Below are 16,424 nucleotides of genomic sequence, written 5' to 3'. Positions count from 1 at the left end.
CTAAGGTGGTGATTTGAAGTACTCCATGATGTTCCTAGGTTAATTGCAAGGAAACATTTCTCTTTTCCCTTGGGTCTGAGAAATGTAATTGCTTTCTCTTTTAGTATATTTATTTGATTGAAGTATTTTTTATATGTCTTCTTTTTGTTACTTGGATATGTTCTTTCTAATAAGGAATGAAATTGATTGTTTATGTGAAATTTATATGATGATTTTTTACATAGTTATGTAATTTGCGTTTTTCATCTTATGTGTAAGGTTTGGTAGGTTGGGTAAGAACAGCCTTTAACACCAATAAAAAAAATAATAATAATAAAAGAGCCACCCTGAGAGCCAGAAAGAGAGCAAGAGCCACAGAGAGAAGCCATGAGCAGGCGTGGCAATCACAGAGGGGGCACAGTCCTGGTTGGAGATACCGGTGGAGGCTCCTGCAAAACTCTGCTAAATGACCAGGGACAATCCAGGGATTTGTTAACAGCATTGGGGTCTTGTTCCCCCCAGGAAAATAACACTTACAAGAGAAATGATACGCTGCCATTGTAAGACAAAGGCCTTTGCAACTAGCGGGCGGGGTCCAAGCCCTTTTTTAAAGGAAACAGGAACTTGTGGGTCTACGGGGTGAGGTCATGTGTGGAGGTGGGAGACGGCCAAAAGACCAAACGTAGGAAGAAGGGATCAGAGGATTGTGGAAGAGATTGTTGCAAAAAGCAAGGTATTAATTCAGGAGTGATAGTGGTTCTACAGTTTGAGTGTGTGTGTGTGTGTGAGATAAATGTGTAACGATACAGATTAAGAAGCGACTGTGAGAAAGTTGTTACTGGGTAAAAGCAGGGTGCTTGAGTACTAGTGGTGGGAGGAGAGTAGTAGTAGTTGGAGGACTGTGCTGGTGGTTGAGGGGGAGTAGCATTGGTTGGAGGTCAGTATTAGTGGTTGGATGGAAGTAGTAATGGTCAGAGGAGAGAAGTAGTGGTAGTAAGAGGAATAGTAGTAGAGGGGAGTAGTAATAGTGTAGGAGGAGTGGTAGCGGTAAGTACAAGGCGAGGAGAGAGATAACATTTAATGGGGAGGCAGGTGACATGAGGGGTGAAACATCTGTGGGAAAGGAGACCAGTGTGGAGGAGAGATGGGAGAAGAAGCAGATAGAGTAGAAGGGAAAGGTATGAGTGAGTTTAAGCAGAATCAATGGGCCTCATTACAAGTGTGCCGGTCCGGATACAATGAGGCTGGTAAGCCTACCCGCACTGTTATTTCTAGACCGACACACTACGGGTTTGCCTGCCGGAGCGACTGTGCCCGACCGGGCTGACCCTGCCAGGCACAGTGTCCATGATAGGCAAACCGTCACGGAAGCACCATCACTGTTAACAATGGTGCTGGTGCTTCCGTTGTCCCCATTCCCATTGAATGTGGACTTACAAATTGCCAGGGCCTGACTTCCCGGACCGCCAGGGTTGTAATCCCCCGGTGTTACGGGAAGTCAGGCGCCGGCCCAATGAGTCCTACAGGGCAAACGGAGGCACTATTCTCACTCCCACTAGAGAACTAACCTGTGGCGAGAGTAGGGAAAGGTAGGAATTCTCTGCGGGAGTGAGTGATCCTGCACGTCGGGATACCATTGTTAGCTCAAGAACTTAGATAGTAGTGGTTAGCGTTTAATAGTACCAAACTGGAGTTACAGGCATCTGAGTTAGGGCGTGAATTCCAGGGAAGCCGAGAGAGAGTTGGTCGGGTCAAGGCCCACCAATAAATCAATAAAAACCCTTGAACTGTCCTTGAGACTCTGAGTGATGTATGTGCTATTTATGACAGGCCCGGATACGGTCTCCTCTTTATTAAGCACTCTTCTGCCGTCATGTCTCACAGGAGGTTGGGGACCCGTGACTATTCCCCAGTGTGCATTCTGAGTGCAATGGGGCCACAGAGCAGTAAATAGGTGTGTTTACTCATGCTTGGACGATATTGTGTCCCAAGGTCATGTCAAGCACCCTGGGCATATTTGGGTGGGGCAGGGGATACTCCTTACGATATCCAGGGGATCCAACAACACATAGCAGCTGTGGTACCCAGGTATCTTGGCCAACCCATCTTCCACCCCATTTAATGTTTGCATTCATTCCTCAGAATTATATTGATTTTTCCCTAAGGGATAATAGCCATATAAAACTAAAACAACGGACTGTTTTCTTTTGTGGTAGTCTTATTATTAATCTAGTGATATTTATTTGAAAGCAAACTGTGTATCTATGTCGAATTTTAATGCATCCCTTTTGCAACACACCCTGTCCCTCTGGTGTCAAACAAATAATTTTTATTGGAGGGGGTTTGAGCAATAGTGGAGAGATTGATAGATGTGGGTATAGCGTGTGCCTGCCTGCCAGCTTGTTTGTCTATATCTGTCTCTCTGGCTTGCTGTTTATAACAGAATGAGGCTAACATTACCACATGAGGACCGGACCTAAACGTTCCCACACGTTTTTAACCAATAAAAAGTATATTTGCTAAAGATTAATGAATAAACATTTAATTAGGCCCATTTGCTGAATGATATTGACACCAGAATGATAAAGGTCTTTTTGCAACAGTGCTGGGATTAGAACCTGTGTCTGCAGGTTGCACACGCATCTCAGTAGCAGACAGTTATCTAACTGGCCTGCCGAAGTAGCAAGCCATACCTTTACACATGAACTTGAAGTGACGGGGCGAAACATTCATTAAGCTTGTAATATCTGTTCCATCTGCAGTTGCAATGCAAATTGAATTAGGACATGAAGCACTTGCTGACATAATCTCAATACGCGCAGCCCCTTCTTCATTAATTGAACGTATTAGAATATGACAAAGATGGATTTCCATGGCGACGCCTGGAGGAGTTTTTTTAAGTCAGCCACAACATTGTAATCATATAAATGAACCAATGGGTGTCTAAGAAAAAATGTTTATTGGATTGTTGCCCCCAAGTAACTAGCATTTCAGCTGCAAATGACCAGGGATATTGATTATTCACAAATAAAATGCTGACTGTGATCAGGCAGGCAATGCGTGAGAGAGCAATTTCGATGGGTTCATTATGAGGGCATGGGAGTGAGAGAGAGAAGAACATGGTATCTGGTGCTTTAGATTCTGCTGCCTAGGGGCACATCACACATACAGGAAGTGCATATCTTTCAAATATGCAGAAATCCTTGCAACAGGCTCATCACCGGAACAGAGCATAAAGAACCTAGGCATCACGTAGGGCTTTGACCTCTCATTTTCCCTATGCATAAATGCACTCATGAAGACCACACATTCTTCAATTTATGATGCTCTGGAATTTTTCAGACTGCTCCAATCAAATGAATGAATAGAGAGCTCGGGTGGGCGGGCTGCCCCTCCTGGATTCCTTAAACATTGTCTACTCTGCCACTCCCAGAAAGAAATTACAGAAACTCTAAATGATCCAGACCCAAGCACCCAAGCACTTTGACTTTAAATCGCCCTGAAAAAATGGCCATGCCACACCCATCAAGAAAGCACCCCATTGAATCCTTGTGGAATCGAGTATCATTGCACCACACACAAACCATGTGGGGAATAATCTCAAATACTTTCACAACATGCCCCCAACCAGCCACTGTATACACACCTAGAACTTCAAATCCTGCAGCACCATAATATTATTCCAGGAAAAGTTCAGGGTGGTACAAGCATGTAGGCAGGGTCCTCAAAGTATTAGAGTCATGCCTCTGAAACACCCTGGACTTCTCAAGCACTTGAACCATCCTGCTTCAGGCCGTTGTCATATGTGATATTTGCTCCTAGCTGGAGCTATGAGTAATATAGCAAAACAAAAGGTTATGGGCTGAGAGACCCAAGCTACTCCTCACTGATGAGACCCAACAAGGCTGAAACATGTCTGGAGATGCTTGTGGTCTTGTGCAGAAGGGATGTGACCAAGCAGTTCAGACTAGACTGCCCCTTTTGTGGTGGGACCAAGCCTGATTTGCATATGTTTTTCCCCGTTTTGTAATGGCTTCGCAGGCAAAGACTGTTGGTCTGGAGGGTTGCCCAGAGCAATGCCTCTAGAGCAATGGCAGAGGTTAAGATTAATTCTAAACCTTCTAGCCAGAACCATTTTTGTTTTGTTGTAGTCACCCTGAGTGGGACGGGTATGCCCAGACGTGAGTCCCATGCTTGCTGGGCCTATGGACTCAAGCTACTGCTCAGTGATGAGGCCCAGCGAGGCTGAAACACATTTGGGGTGCTTGTAGTCTCGTGCAGAAGGGATGGGACCAAGCAGCACGTGCTGGATTGCCCCTTTGTGGTGGGACCACACCTGATTTGCATATGGTTGTTCCCCTTTTGTAATGGCTTGGCATGCCAAGAACGATGGTCTGGAGGGTTATCCAGAGCAATGGCAGAGGTTAATATTAAATGTAAGCCTTCCAGCCATCACCTCTTTTGATTTGCTATGTGTAATATATCTTCCTCAAACTCATGCTGCATAGCATTGTCTTTTTCAAAGGTGAGCATAATGCCTCTGAGCAATCCACTCAGCCTATGATATGTGTGATTTGTTTGTAGATGGGGCCATATGTGTTATTTCCTCCTGGCAATGGTCATATGTGATATTTAATTTCAGGTCAGGACGTATGTGATATTCGCACCCGTGAAAGACAGATTGACAAACCACAATCTGACTTTCCAGGGTGTACCCGCAAAATAAAATTGAAAAGTGACCGGGTCCCTTTTTGAATGATAGCGGCCATTTTGAAACATGTTTTGTATGACCGCCGTCATCCGAAGGGGTACCTAGGTCCCTTTTCCATTTTAATGGCAGCGGACATTTTTTTCATTTTTTTTTCTCTGACGGGAGATGGACTTTGACTGAGCTGATTGTCCCATTGAAAACAAAGCACATTCATCTATATCCGGTAAATCCCGGGGTGCGAATCGCTTTCAACCCCTTGGCACAGGGGCTGAAATGGATGGTAAAAGCCAGGGGTGAAAGCTATATTAGCTCCTTTGGGTGGTCATAAGTGATACTTGCTCCTAAGTAGGTTCAAATATGTTATGTAAAGTGTGGTGGTTGCCCATCGCATGGATGTAAAACCTGACATTTGGCCTCAGATATATGCTCCTTGGTGGGATCAACTGTTGGTTCTGCTGCTGGGTGAGGTCGTTTGTGATGTCTGCTCTTGTATGTGGTCTATTACTATTTTTACACTGTAATATCTGTGTCTAGAGGGTATGACAATGAGAAATCTACTGGGATACTCTGAATGCCCGATGGAATCTTTAGTATCTGTGCCCACTTTAATCCGCTCAACATTCTACTATTCACCATGCACTACGCACATCAACTAATCGACTCACAGCAAATTGACGCCATATAGCAGTATTCACCTTCAAAAGACACTATCACCATCAGGACTACACCTCTCGAACCAGCTTGTACATCACAGCCAAGTGCATCCACCCTTGTTTATTGGATTGGGTGTTGCTGCTTTCTGGATAGACATAGGTTAAGTGCCATTTTCACAAACCAAACAGCACACGAAGCATGGGTACTTTGAATCTGCATGCACAAACACTGCATCAAAGCAACCTTGCACTGTTCCCTCAGTCATGAATAACCAATCCAGTCTGCCATTTTATAGATCCACAGAGACCATGCAAATGCCAGAGGTGTGTTGTATAAAACCTATTAACTGAACCTAGCACCTCATTATAAGCACCCTTCATATGACTGTCTTTAAGGAAGTGCATTTCCATATGGTGGCACAGGAACCATTTCCCTCTGTTGGTGACTGGACTCGATCAATCTAAAGACCCTGTACCAACTCATCTGATGACGGCATGATGACTAAGACACCAGAATGGTGAGTACGCAACTACAACTTTTCAACACAAGAGCACCTGCTATCCACCTTGCGAAAATAAACAGATGTGTTCTATTTCATGCTGATGATGATGGGTAGATGAACGGTCTACTAATAATGCTCCTGACTTTGAAATACTTACAAGGAGATGGTGAATTAGGTACTAGTCACCTTACCTTTACCAAACATGGACACGTATTTATCCATCCTGCCAATTCAGTGGCAATTTATTTTTCATACATGCAACCAGAGATTAGTTAGCAATGCACACTAGCCACAAGTGACCAACATCACTCACACATGAAGCGACCAAGGCAGAAATAGATTCTATTTTAAAATGTTGGCTATTTAAGACACATAAGAAGGCAGTGAAATATAAATTCTAAAGTAACACAGTGAAAATAAAATTCATCTTAGATCCAATCCCCGTTGTACATTTTTCCCTTTACCTGAATATTTTGCTAAGGTCCCGAAGGGTGAAAATATAATGACAGCGCACCGACGTTCCCAAGTACACAGTTCTCATCCTTTCCTGTAGCTCTACAGAGATAGTAGTGATGGCTAGGAGAAGGTCTTGGAGGAGATCATTAGTTGAGGCAATCAGACTGGCAATCTAGAAGAAGTAAGAGCAAAAGAGTTTACTACAATTGGAAGATGTAAGGGCACAAGTACTCAAAAGGCACTAAACACAACATCAACATGAGATGGTACATTTTAGAGTGCCTTTGAAGGACCTGCAACCCCAGGAACTGATCAAGAACTGATTTTCAAAATGTTACATTGAAAATGTACACAGGAGCGTCAAATATCCTTTTCTTTCTTAGCAATCATTCTCCATTACACATTGGTATACATAACATATTTGTTTTAAATAAAGAAAGACCAATCAATGTCAATAAATAAAGCAAGACACATTTGCAAATTATCATTGTAGGATGACAAGCTTGTATAGCAGTGTTAAGTCAGTTAGGCAAAACGTTTTTCCAATTAAATCTTATATTGTTAGATCGGGTGGCTGGATGAAGACTTCATCAAGTACAATTTAAACCCTTTGAAGAGTTTGATAAAACTGTATCCTTGATCCAGAAGGTGACATTTTCCATGATTGTACCTACACAGGGAAATACTTGCTACACCTCTGCTCCTGCTTGTAACCCTTATGGTCTGCTTTGACAAGCAGGACATGCTCAGTCTAATTTCTGACTCTTCTGACCTGATTATGAGTTAATCAAATGTGTGGGGTGTATGCGGCCCTCTTTTTTGATCTGGGGGGTCTATGTCATGAGGGTAAGATACAATGTATATAACAAGAGGACATAGACTACCCCAAGTATTTCACAGTACAAATTGACTGATCAACTTGTTTGATCTGTCCATTAATAGGAGATCACCAAAATAGCAATTGTGAATATAACACTTTTATTTTCTCATAAAAAGCCTAAGTAGGCTGTTATACATGTATTGCCATGCTTAACCCCAAATGTGCTGGGTATTGGTACAAGTTCTATTATATTACACATTCATATAATAATAGTTTGTAGTAGAGATTATTGCACAGATAAAAGATGTTTGCAGTTAGTGACTAAGAATGTGGTTCTTGTAACCAAAACACCTATCTAGTCGACATACTACACTTCCATTGACTTACCTCCACTATATCACGTCCCTCCTCCATGCTAATACTACCTGTGTTCCATCCACTGTCACCTCCTTTACTCCGCTGTCCCCATTCCTGCCTCTGGCTACGCTCCCAACACACCTCAGTGAGCATGCCGCTTCCACTGCTACTTCCATGCCCTTGCCATACCCAGTGTCGCGGGTCATGTTCACCGACTCTCATATCTCTCCCACTGCCTTCCTTCCTTCTGCCTCTCTATCACCACACTCTAGCACCGGCCATGCCTCTCCCAAGTGCCCTGACTTACTCATCTAAGAGCTCATTTGCGCACAACAATTCCACCCGCAAGCTCTCCTTGCCTCGGCTTCATGCTCCCTAAGTCCATGCTCTTCTTGCCCCAAGCCTTGCCCTACTCTGATCTGATCACCCCACTGATTCAGCACCTTACATCTGCTCCCTGCTCCAGTGCCTCTCACCTGATGAACGCATGTGCTGCTCTCAAGTGCCCCGACTTACTCAGCCAAGAGTTAATTTGCCCACAACAGATTCTGCCTGCAAGCTCTCCTTGCCTAGGCTCCATGCTCCCCAAGCCCATGCTCCTCCTGCCCCCATCCATGCCTTAAAATGCTCTGCTCACCCCTCTAGCACTGTACCCTGCACCTGTTCCCAGTATAAGCACCTCACACTTGAGGAACCTCCCCAAGCCTTCTCTCTTCCCAACACTCACAGGGTCCATCAACCACTGCACACTCTTTCCTGGTCTCCCGGCCACCTAAGTCTGGCACCCTCCATGCCTAAACACGCTGACACCACCTTGTAACCACTACTGGTCCTCCAAAGACTAACGAATATGCGCACCAGAACACACCTGTTATCCATTGACCTAAAAGATACCACATATCCCATAGTAGCCAAACCACACAACCATCTCTCGCCCAACACCTCCCCACCACTAACCCCCTACAGCTAGTCAGTTGCCCATCAGCCGAACTACCGAGAGTGCCCCCCTCAACTGTGCTCTTCTTTAGGTTCACTCCCTGGGTGCCCACGCTGTGAGGTCCATCACCTCATCATTGATCACAACATTCACCTACTCGCACCGACTGAATCATGGCTCCACAGTGCATTGGGCCGATTGCTCAGCCTGGCCTTTCCCCCCAACTACTCTATCTACAGGGCCAACCGTATCAGTGCTATTGGTGGTAAAGTCGCTCTTATGCCAAATCTGACTTCCACATTTTCTCTATTCCCATACCCCATTGGAGATGTACAAAACACTTTTCCTTAAATGCAAGATTAACCCCCAAACCTCTTTCACCATCCTCCTTCTATATCGACAAGCTAACACCTCCAACACTCCCGATGCCGATATCCCCTCCTCATCACACCATTTCTCAAACCAGGCACCAAATGCACACACCATTTCTCAAACCAGGCACCAAATGCATAATCTAGGTGAGTTAAATTTAGGGTTAAAAGATGCTGCAGACCACAAAGTCACTTTTGTGGTCCAAGCGTTCCATGACATGAACCTCACTCAACTTGTTACTGCCCCCACTCATGCCAAAAGGCATACACTTGATTGGATACTTTCAACCAACTCAACCATTGACATCTCATGCATCAGCCCAGTGCCCTGGCCCGACCACTTCCTGGTGGAATTTACGCTACACCACACCAACCTCTACCCAAGCATGTTCCTAGTGCCAACACAGATTTTAGCCAGAAGCACCAGGAAACTATCAATGAAACTCTCAAGCCCACCTTACTTGCTCTCCTCGACTCACCTCTTCCTGATTGCAAGAACCCTTGCCCCCTCGCAACAAACCACCAGCAGTGCTATCTCTCCACACTAGATCAGCATGCCCCTCTCAAAAACAAAAACCTGAAAACCTTTAAGCCATCAAACACAGGGTTCACAGATGAACTGGTCACACTCTGCAAAAAGAAAAGAGCTATTAAACACCTTCACAAGAAAAGCCCCACCCCGTCCATTGCCACCCACCTTGCTACTGCCTGCAAGGCCTATAAAGCAGCAATTTCTGCTACCAAAGCTGCCTTTTATGATAACAGAATCACCAATGCCAGTTCAATCTCCAAAGAACTATTACCATTTTGCAAGAATTAGAAAATCCAGGCACGCCTATCTCCAAAGCTAAACCAGATAAAGAGTGGTGTACCAAAATCAACTTGTTATGTAGGAAAACCACATCCAAGAAAGCAATGGTAGCCTCTAAAACCCTCCTCCAGATCACTTCAAAACCACCTGGCAAGGTCAGCCCCAAAACCCAGATTGAGATTCACCCCCGCTTCTCCTTTCTTCCATATACCCAAGCCATGGTCCTGGATACCATCCAGTCTCTTAAACTTTCCATCTGTAAAGGAGACAGCTGCCCAGCACACATAATAAAGCTCTGCGCTCCCAGTCTGACTCCCATAATTACTGACTTTGTAAACGCTTCCTTTAAGGCCTGTGAAGTACCCATCAGTATCAAAGCAGCCTGGGTCACCCCGCTTCTAACAAAAACCTCACTGGACACTGCAGTTCCCACCCACGACTGGTTCATCACAACAGTACCATTATTGCTAAAAATAGTAGAGCACATAGCCTTCCTTCAATCACAACAATTCCTTGAACACCACTCCCTCCTGGGCTCCAAACAGTCTGGCTTCTGTATGAAACACAGCACCAAAACGGCCTTTTGAGATCTGAAAATGTAACTGGACAGTATCCAAGACACTGGCAACCTTGCAATCCTCCTCTTCCTGGACATGTCAGCTGCCTTCTACTTGGTTGACCACGATCTTCTGTGCCAAAATCTTTCCTCTCTCTGCCACATCTCTACTGAAGCTGTCCACTGGATCAAAATCTTCCTTAGCGATCGAACATCTAGATTTTTCATTGATTCATATGCCATTGATCCCATCCCAGTCCCTCTCGGTGTCCCCCAAGGCTTCTGTCTTTCCCCCACAGTATATAACACTTACACCAAACCCCTCGTTGACATCCTTGACACCCTGGGTATCACCTATACCAACTTTGCAGACAATACGCAAATCCTCATCCCCATCTCTGCAACCACCCTACAGATTCAGACACAATCAACAAAGTATTAAGCTCCATCCAGAAATGGATGGCCACACACAACCTCTGTCTCGATAACGAGAAAACAGAGCTACTTATAGTAGGCTCTCCCTCTCACCTAAAATCTCTTGACCCTTCCTACTTCTCCTCCTTCATCAATGGTACCATCATCCAAGGCCTCAAACATGTCAAAACCCTTGGAGTTTACCTTGACACTGAATTATCTATGACCAGGCACATTAACGTGCACCTAGTGCAAAGGCCATTTGTCTTAGTACACAGTTTCTGAGTCCCAACAACTGCCTCATCCTCTCAAGAGCTATCATCCTGAGCAAACTAGAATACTGCAATGTCCTGTTCAAGGGCACGTCCGCTGCTAACCTGGCTATGTTACAATTATTAAAATTAAAGTCCTGTGTGCGGCGCTGGGCCTCCTTTAATCTGACCACATCTCTGCAACACATTGTGAGGTTCAGTGGCTAATGATAAAAAGCCTGTATTGACTTCACAATACTTGCTAATGCACACCACTGCATTTACAATGAAGACCCACAATACTTGAACAACTTCATTGGCAAGAAACTTTACTGTCGCTGCTGCCACTCTTCAAACCACCTCACCCTGGTAGTGACACGCTACAAACCTGCCAGAAGAGGTGGGGTAAGCTTCAGCACCACAGCCCCAGCTCTCTGGAACTCACTTCCCGTCATATCAGAAATTAACCCTCTTACCAAGCCTTCAAGCGGCTGCTGAAAACGTGGCTGTTCAATAAGTACAACTAAATTTCCTCTGAAACTGTTTGTTAAGTTAAGGACTTACCACCACCACCTCACTTCCCTGATTGACTGTTGCTTTTTCCCCATATAAACGCTGTGATACCTGTGGGTCAGGGTGTTACACAAATGTAAAAAATAAAAAATAAAAATAAAATACATAAACAGACAGAGAATTGAATACTTGGGAAATAAGAATTTCAGTTAAAAATCTTCGGGCTCTTTGCTCATTTGCCTCCAACTCCCTCAGCGTCAGCCGCTTCTCCAAGCAACGAGTTGGTGGTCGATCTCTCGCTTCGGCAGGGGCCTCCGTCTGGAATAGCCTCCCTGCCTCACTGAAACTTGAGGAGAACCATCTCCAGTTCCTGAAACACCTCAAAACCTTCCTCTTTGCTTCTGCTTTCTCTGCCTCTCTCCCCTGCTGAAATTCGCGGCCGACACTGCACTGGTTACCAGGCCACCCTTTCTGATCTTGGGGCCAGGTCACATCTGCCCAGCCTCCCTGGCAACCCCCGCACTTAGGGACTGGTTTTCTGTACCCCTACACTCCCCCTACCAGCACTTATGTCTGCTCTTACCTTGCACTTGCCACCATCAGGCCGCTTTTATTTATCGTATTTATTCTTCTATCCCATGTACTGCACTTTCCCCACTCCCTTCCCCCAGGCTCTTTTCCCTTTCTCCCTACCCTTGCACTTGCACGATTTGAATGACACCTGGCCTAGTAGGATCGTTGTCTGTCTTTCCACTGTTTCCCCTCCCTTGCCTTGTCGCGCCTTGAAACACTTGTGTATAGGAGCGTCATAAATGCCATATCATATCATATCATATCACTCTAAAAATGGACCAGGCTATTTCTCCCTATCAGGATGTTTATGAGACCTCCGTGGCCTTAGGCTCTCACCAGCATTTCTTAGTTCAGGAATGTGTTGGCCTGTCCAGACTCTTAGGCTTGCATCAGCCTCTTTTTAGGAGATGTATGATTCATCAGTTTTTAGGTTTAGGTTTGCTTCTTAGGTAGGTGTGAACTTTTAGCATTTTCAATGGCTTCTTCAGACCTTTCAGGTTGCAGGGTAGGATGTGAGACTGCCGTAGCCTTGATGGCTTCTTCAACCAACCTCAGGGTGCAGGGGAGGATGAGATTCCTGCATTTTCAATGGCTTCTTCAGTCCCCTGAAGATACAGAATAGGTGTGAGATCCAGAAGTCCCAATGCTTTTTTCGCAAACTTGCTTTCAGGGGTGAGTCTCTGCAATCTCCAGTGATAGTTACAGTGACTCAACAAGCGTTCTTAAACACATGAGACTTAGCAGTGTCCATGGCACTCTGCAGATTTTCTTAGTAATTCCAGGAATATTCAGTAGCTCCAGCGACCTCTCCAAATGTTTTACAAACTCAAACGGGCTGGCTGCCTCTGTCTGGATTTATATAGTCAAGGATCTTCCACACATCCTTCTCCTCTTTGTTTGTCCTTGGACTATTCAAAGCTTGCCTAGTTCCATGGCTCTCATGAGGTTCCTGTGAATAGTCAATGCTCCTGTTGCTTCATGGTGTCTAGATCGGATATCACCAGGGTAGATGCAGAAAAGAAGGGATAAAAACACTGTCCATCCTTTTGGATGTAACATTCCAAATCAGAAGCAGCATGCAGGCTGTAAGCGCTTCCACCTCTATTCCACAGTTTAATCATGCTGATCTTCCACCAATCACTTTAGCATTCTCCACCTCTTATCAAGGGTATAGGCTTTCTAGGTGTTTGCTAAATTATGCAGGTAGTGCACAAGGCATATGTAAGTGGTTGGGGAAGGTGATTAGTCCCAGTCTGCTATCTTTCGCTGTTTAGTAACATGCTTCAACCTTCAGTTTTCTATGCTAATGTTACAAAATCACAATGGGCCATCTTATGATGTTATCAGGGCGCATTAGAAGGGTGTGTACTATACTTTCACTACCTAATAGTTTCGGGGAAATTACAGCACTGTGCATTTTAAAAGGAGCCCTACATTTGACAGATTGCCTTCATTTTATTTTCTTCCATCCCAACAATCCAAAAATAGACTATATATGAGGAAGTCACTGCTAGAACAGGATTGGATGAGAACTGTCACAGACGACCAGGAGTGTGAAGCACAAACAGGCTGACACCAGGATGTTGTTCTCAAGAAAACAACGTTTATTTAAACAACACTGAGGGAAGGTGGATTCATCAATAACAAACAAATTCTGAGCAAAGAAACATTCTCTTACAATGCACTTGGCTTGGGATCACCCTGGCCCCGCTCTAGAGTCCAGTGCAACCCACTGGTTTTTGTCTGCAGTTGTGGGTTTTCGGGGGTTCCTAAATGCACTTCCACAGAGTTCGTAAACAGGTTCCTATGAAGTCAACACAATACAGATTTAGCACATTTGTAATTTCTCGTCCAGAAATCTCAGAAAGAGGTAGAGCCTTCCCAGCACAGGTCCACTCTCCCAGAGATTTAGGAATGGGCTTGCGGGGTGCTCTGATGTAGAGGTGGAGTCAAGTACCCCCACCAAAAACTCCACCCCCATGCTACCTATTTGTTGGGAGCCGGAAATTGCAACACGTGCAGTGCCAGTAAGGATGCCTGTACCGCAGGAAATCATGGAAACAAGGTATCCATTGAGAAAACCTTAAATGCATTCACAAAGAAATAATGGCCTTTTGGATAAAGTCCCAGAAGAAGTGTGAAAATTAGTGAAAGAGGAGATTGGTGACATCATATGGAGCAGAAGATGAGACACCTGGAAAAGAGGCACGAGGCAGAAGAATATAGTCATTCTACAAGCTCTGAAAGAAGATGGTAAAGATGAGCAATATTCCGGGCTCGAGATGAAGATGCTCATGCTACAGAAACGCTGGAGAATACGTAAATCAGTTTACACTAGTACAGACGCAGTAACGCAAGTAGACAAAGTAATCTTAAGGCTGGCTACGTAGTGAATAGTTTTGCAGCGATGTGCCAATGCATAATACATAGGAATGTATAGAACCTGGATATTCCACAGTGCACTTTAAGCAAGGCTGAAACCCGTGATTGGAAAGAGTTTTCAGTGTGGCGTAGATGGATAATTACTCATGGCAAGAGAGAAATTCAAGAAAGGCTTGGCTGGCCCAGCACCAAGAAGACGAGGCCACTGTAAACCTGGGTGCCCAGCCAGTAGTTACAGTGAACGTGAGAAAGAAACAAACTTCTGTTTGAACTGGAATGGAAAAACACTGAAGGCATCAAGAGTTCATCATTTCATAGAATGAAATGCTTCAAAAGGCTTGAAAATGCAGCCTCCCTGTCACATGGTCAGATCAAAATAGACAATGGGTCGAGCTACACCGAAATCGAGAAGATACTCCCTTTTTTTCTCAGGCGCAGAGAGCCTCTACAAGGCCACATTCAAAGCCTAATTGACTGGCAGACTGCAAGAGTGATGATAGATGTTTGTTTATTTATTTATATAGCGCACCAAACCCGGAGGTACCTGGGCGCATTACAGGTTGCATAATGACTTAGAGCAAGTTACAAAATAATGCACATACATAAAATTATTTACAGAACATGGGGCTAACTGGAAGGGGAGGCATGATCACGCCGACTGTCCATGCACTCGGAATGGTAGCCTGCATGCTGCTAGCATGTTTAACATTCCAGAGGGGTACAAAGGTGCCAAACCAATGGTAGAGGGCCATGTATCAGAGAGCCCTATAGTTTGTATAACAATTGAGTGTCGAGTATTAGCATGACACGACAGATGATTTGCACTTGGGATGGGCTTAGTTGCCCACCTGACAGAGACCCAATCACAACCCCCGTCAGTATGGAACTTATACCTAAATGTTCCCTGTAATCGATTCACATTCCCAAGTACGTTTTTGTAGTTTGCCACGTAGTGTGACGTCACATATGATGAGTTTTTACTATACAAATTGTATTCTTTTAAATGCTCTGAGAGAAATTGAGCGAACATCTGTTGATGTCTGTTGTAACTCCCTGTTTTAGACAATTGAAAATAAAACAGACTAACTTTGCCAACCTCCTGAGTCTGTTTGATTATTGATGTTCGAGTAACTTCTGCATCTACATCCATCTCAAAGCATCACTACCTTGTCTTAAAGGGCCCTTGGTCTATGGCTTCACTGTTATCTGACCTCCTCTTTGCTCTAGGGTCATTGTCTACAGGTCACTCCCCAGCTTGCTACTACTGATATATCCTGCCTGACTCTCTGTGAGTTTGCACCGTCATTTGCCTCCTCTTACCTATGAAGCCTGCCATGGACATAACTGATATGCTGAAACATCACTGTACTTACTGGCTAGTATAGGTGCCTATTTACCTACCTCCTCCTCAGGTCTTGCAAAGTTATCTTCCCCTTCATCCTCATCAGATGATAATGGTTCTCTCCCACCTTTGAGAGTTCTCTTTTCCAGATGGTAACTCTCCCCCTCCAGCTTCCTCAATATAGGTCTCTCCAAATGGTAACACTCCTGGTGAAGCAACCCAGTATAGCTCTCCCCTTAATCGATATTTGCTCAACAATCTCATCATAACACCTTCCTTTCACCCTTTATCAAACACCTCAAACTATCTTACAGAACAGGCTGGCTTTTATAGTTTGCTATCACCATTCCTTTGAGTGATGGTTAGAGACATGATTTGCACCTGGGTAGTGTGACCTGGGCTGGTCTGGGATTGGGCCATGGTCATGTGGGTTGAAAGTGTGATGGGCTGAGCTTATAAAAAGGCCTGCTGTCATCTTGTGGCATCAAGCACCAATTCCAAGGGCTGGAACGGGTGCTAATGGCCCGGCAACCCGAGGGCTGGGAAAAGGCTAATTAAAAGTATTTCAGTTGTGTGAACAGGCTGCTTCACGGTGGCCTGTTCGCAGAAGGAAAATACTAATCAAAGATGGCCAACATGCAAAGGGAAGGCAGGGCTCCGTACAGAGCCCCTCTTCCCTTTCCATGGCAGCTTTCAGGAGTCGACATAAAGGAGCTTATAACTCGGGTTTCGCAGTGGCCCATAACTTGGGCTGCTGGGCCTTCACCACCCATTCCAGCCTTTGGAATGGGTGCT

General features: G+C 44.8%; 1 protein-coding gene across 1 annotated transcript in view; it reads right to left on the bottom strand.

Moving 5' to 3' along the window:
* LOC138487325 (uncharacterized) overlaps positions 1–16,424 on the bottom strand; it is a 2,513,852-nt gene that overhangs the window by 1,097,607 nt on the left and 1,399,821 nt on the right. The window contains exon 61 of the mRNA XM_069613924.1: positions 6,311–6,474. Within this exon, the coding sequence (XP_069470025.1) occupies positions 6,311–6,474 (164 nt within the window). The remainder of the gene's footprint in view (positions 1–6,310; positions 6,475–16,424) is intronic.

The sequence above is a fragment of the Ambystoma mexicanum genome, chromosome 9, assembly GCF_040938575.1.
Source record: "Ambystoma mexicanum isolate Mex_15411 chromosome 9, UKY_AmexF1_1, whole genome shotgun sequence".
Lineage (NCBI taxonomy): Eukaryota > Metazoa > Chordata > Amphibia > Caudata > Ambystomatidae > Ambystoma > Ambystoma mexicanum.
Note: the sequence above shows the minus strand (reverse complement) of the source record. Positions and strands in the feature narration are given on the sequence as shown.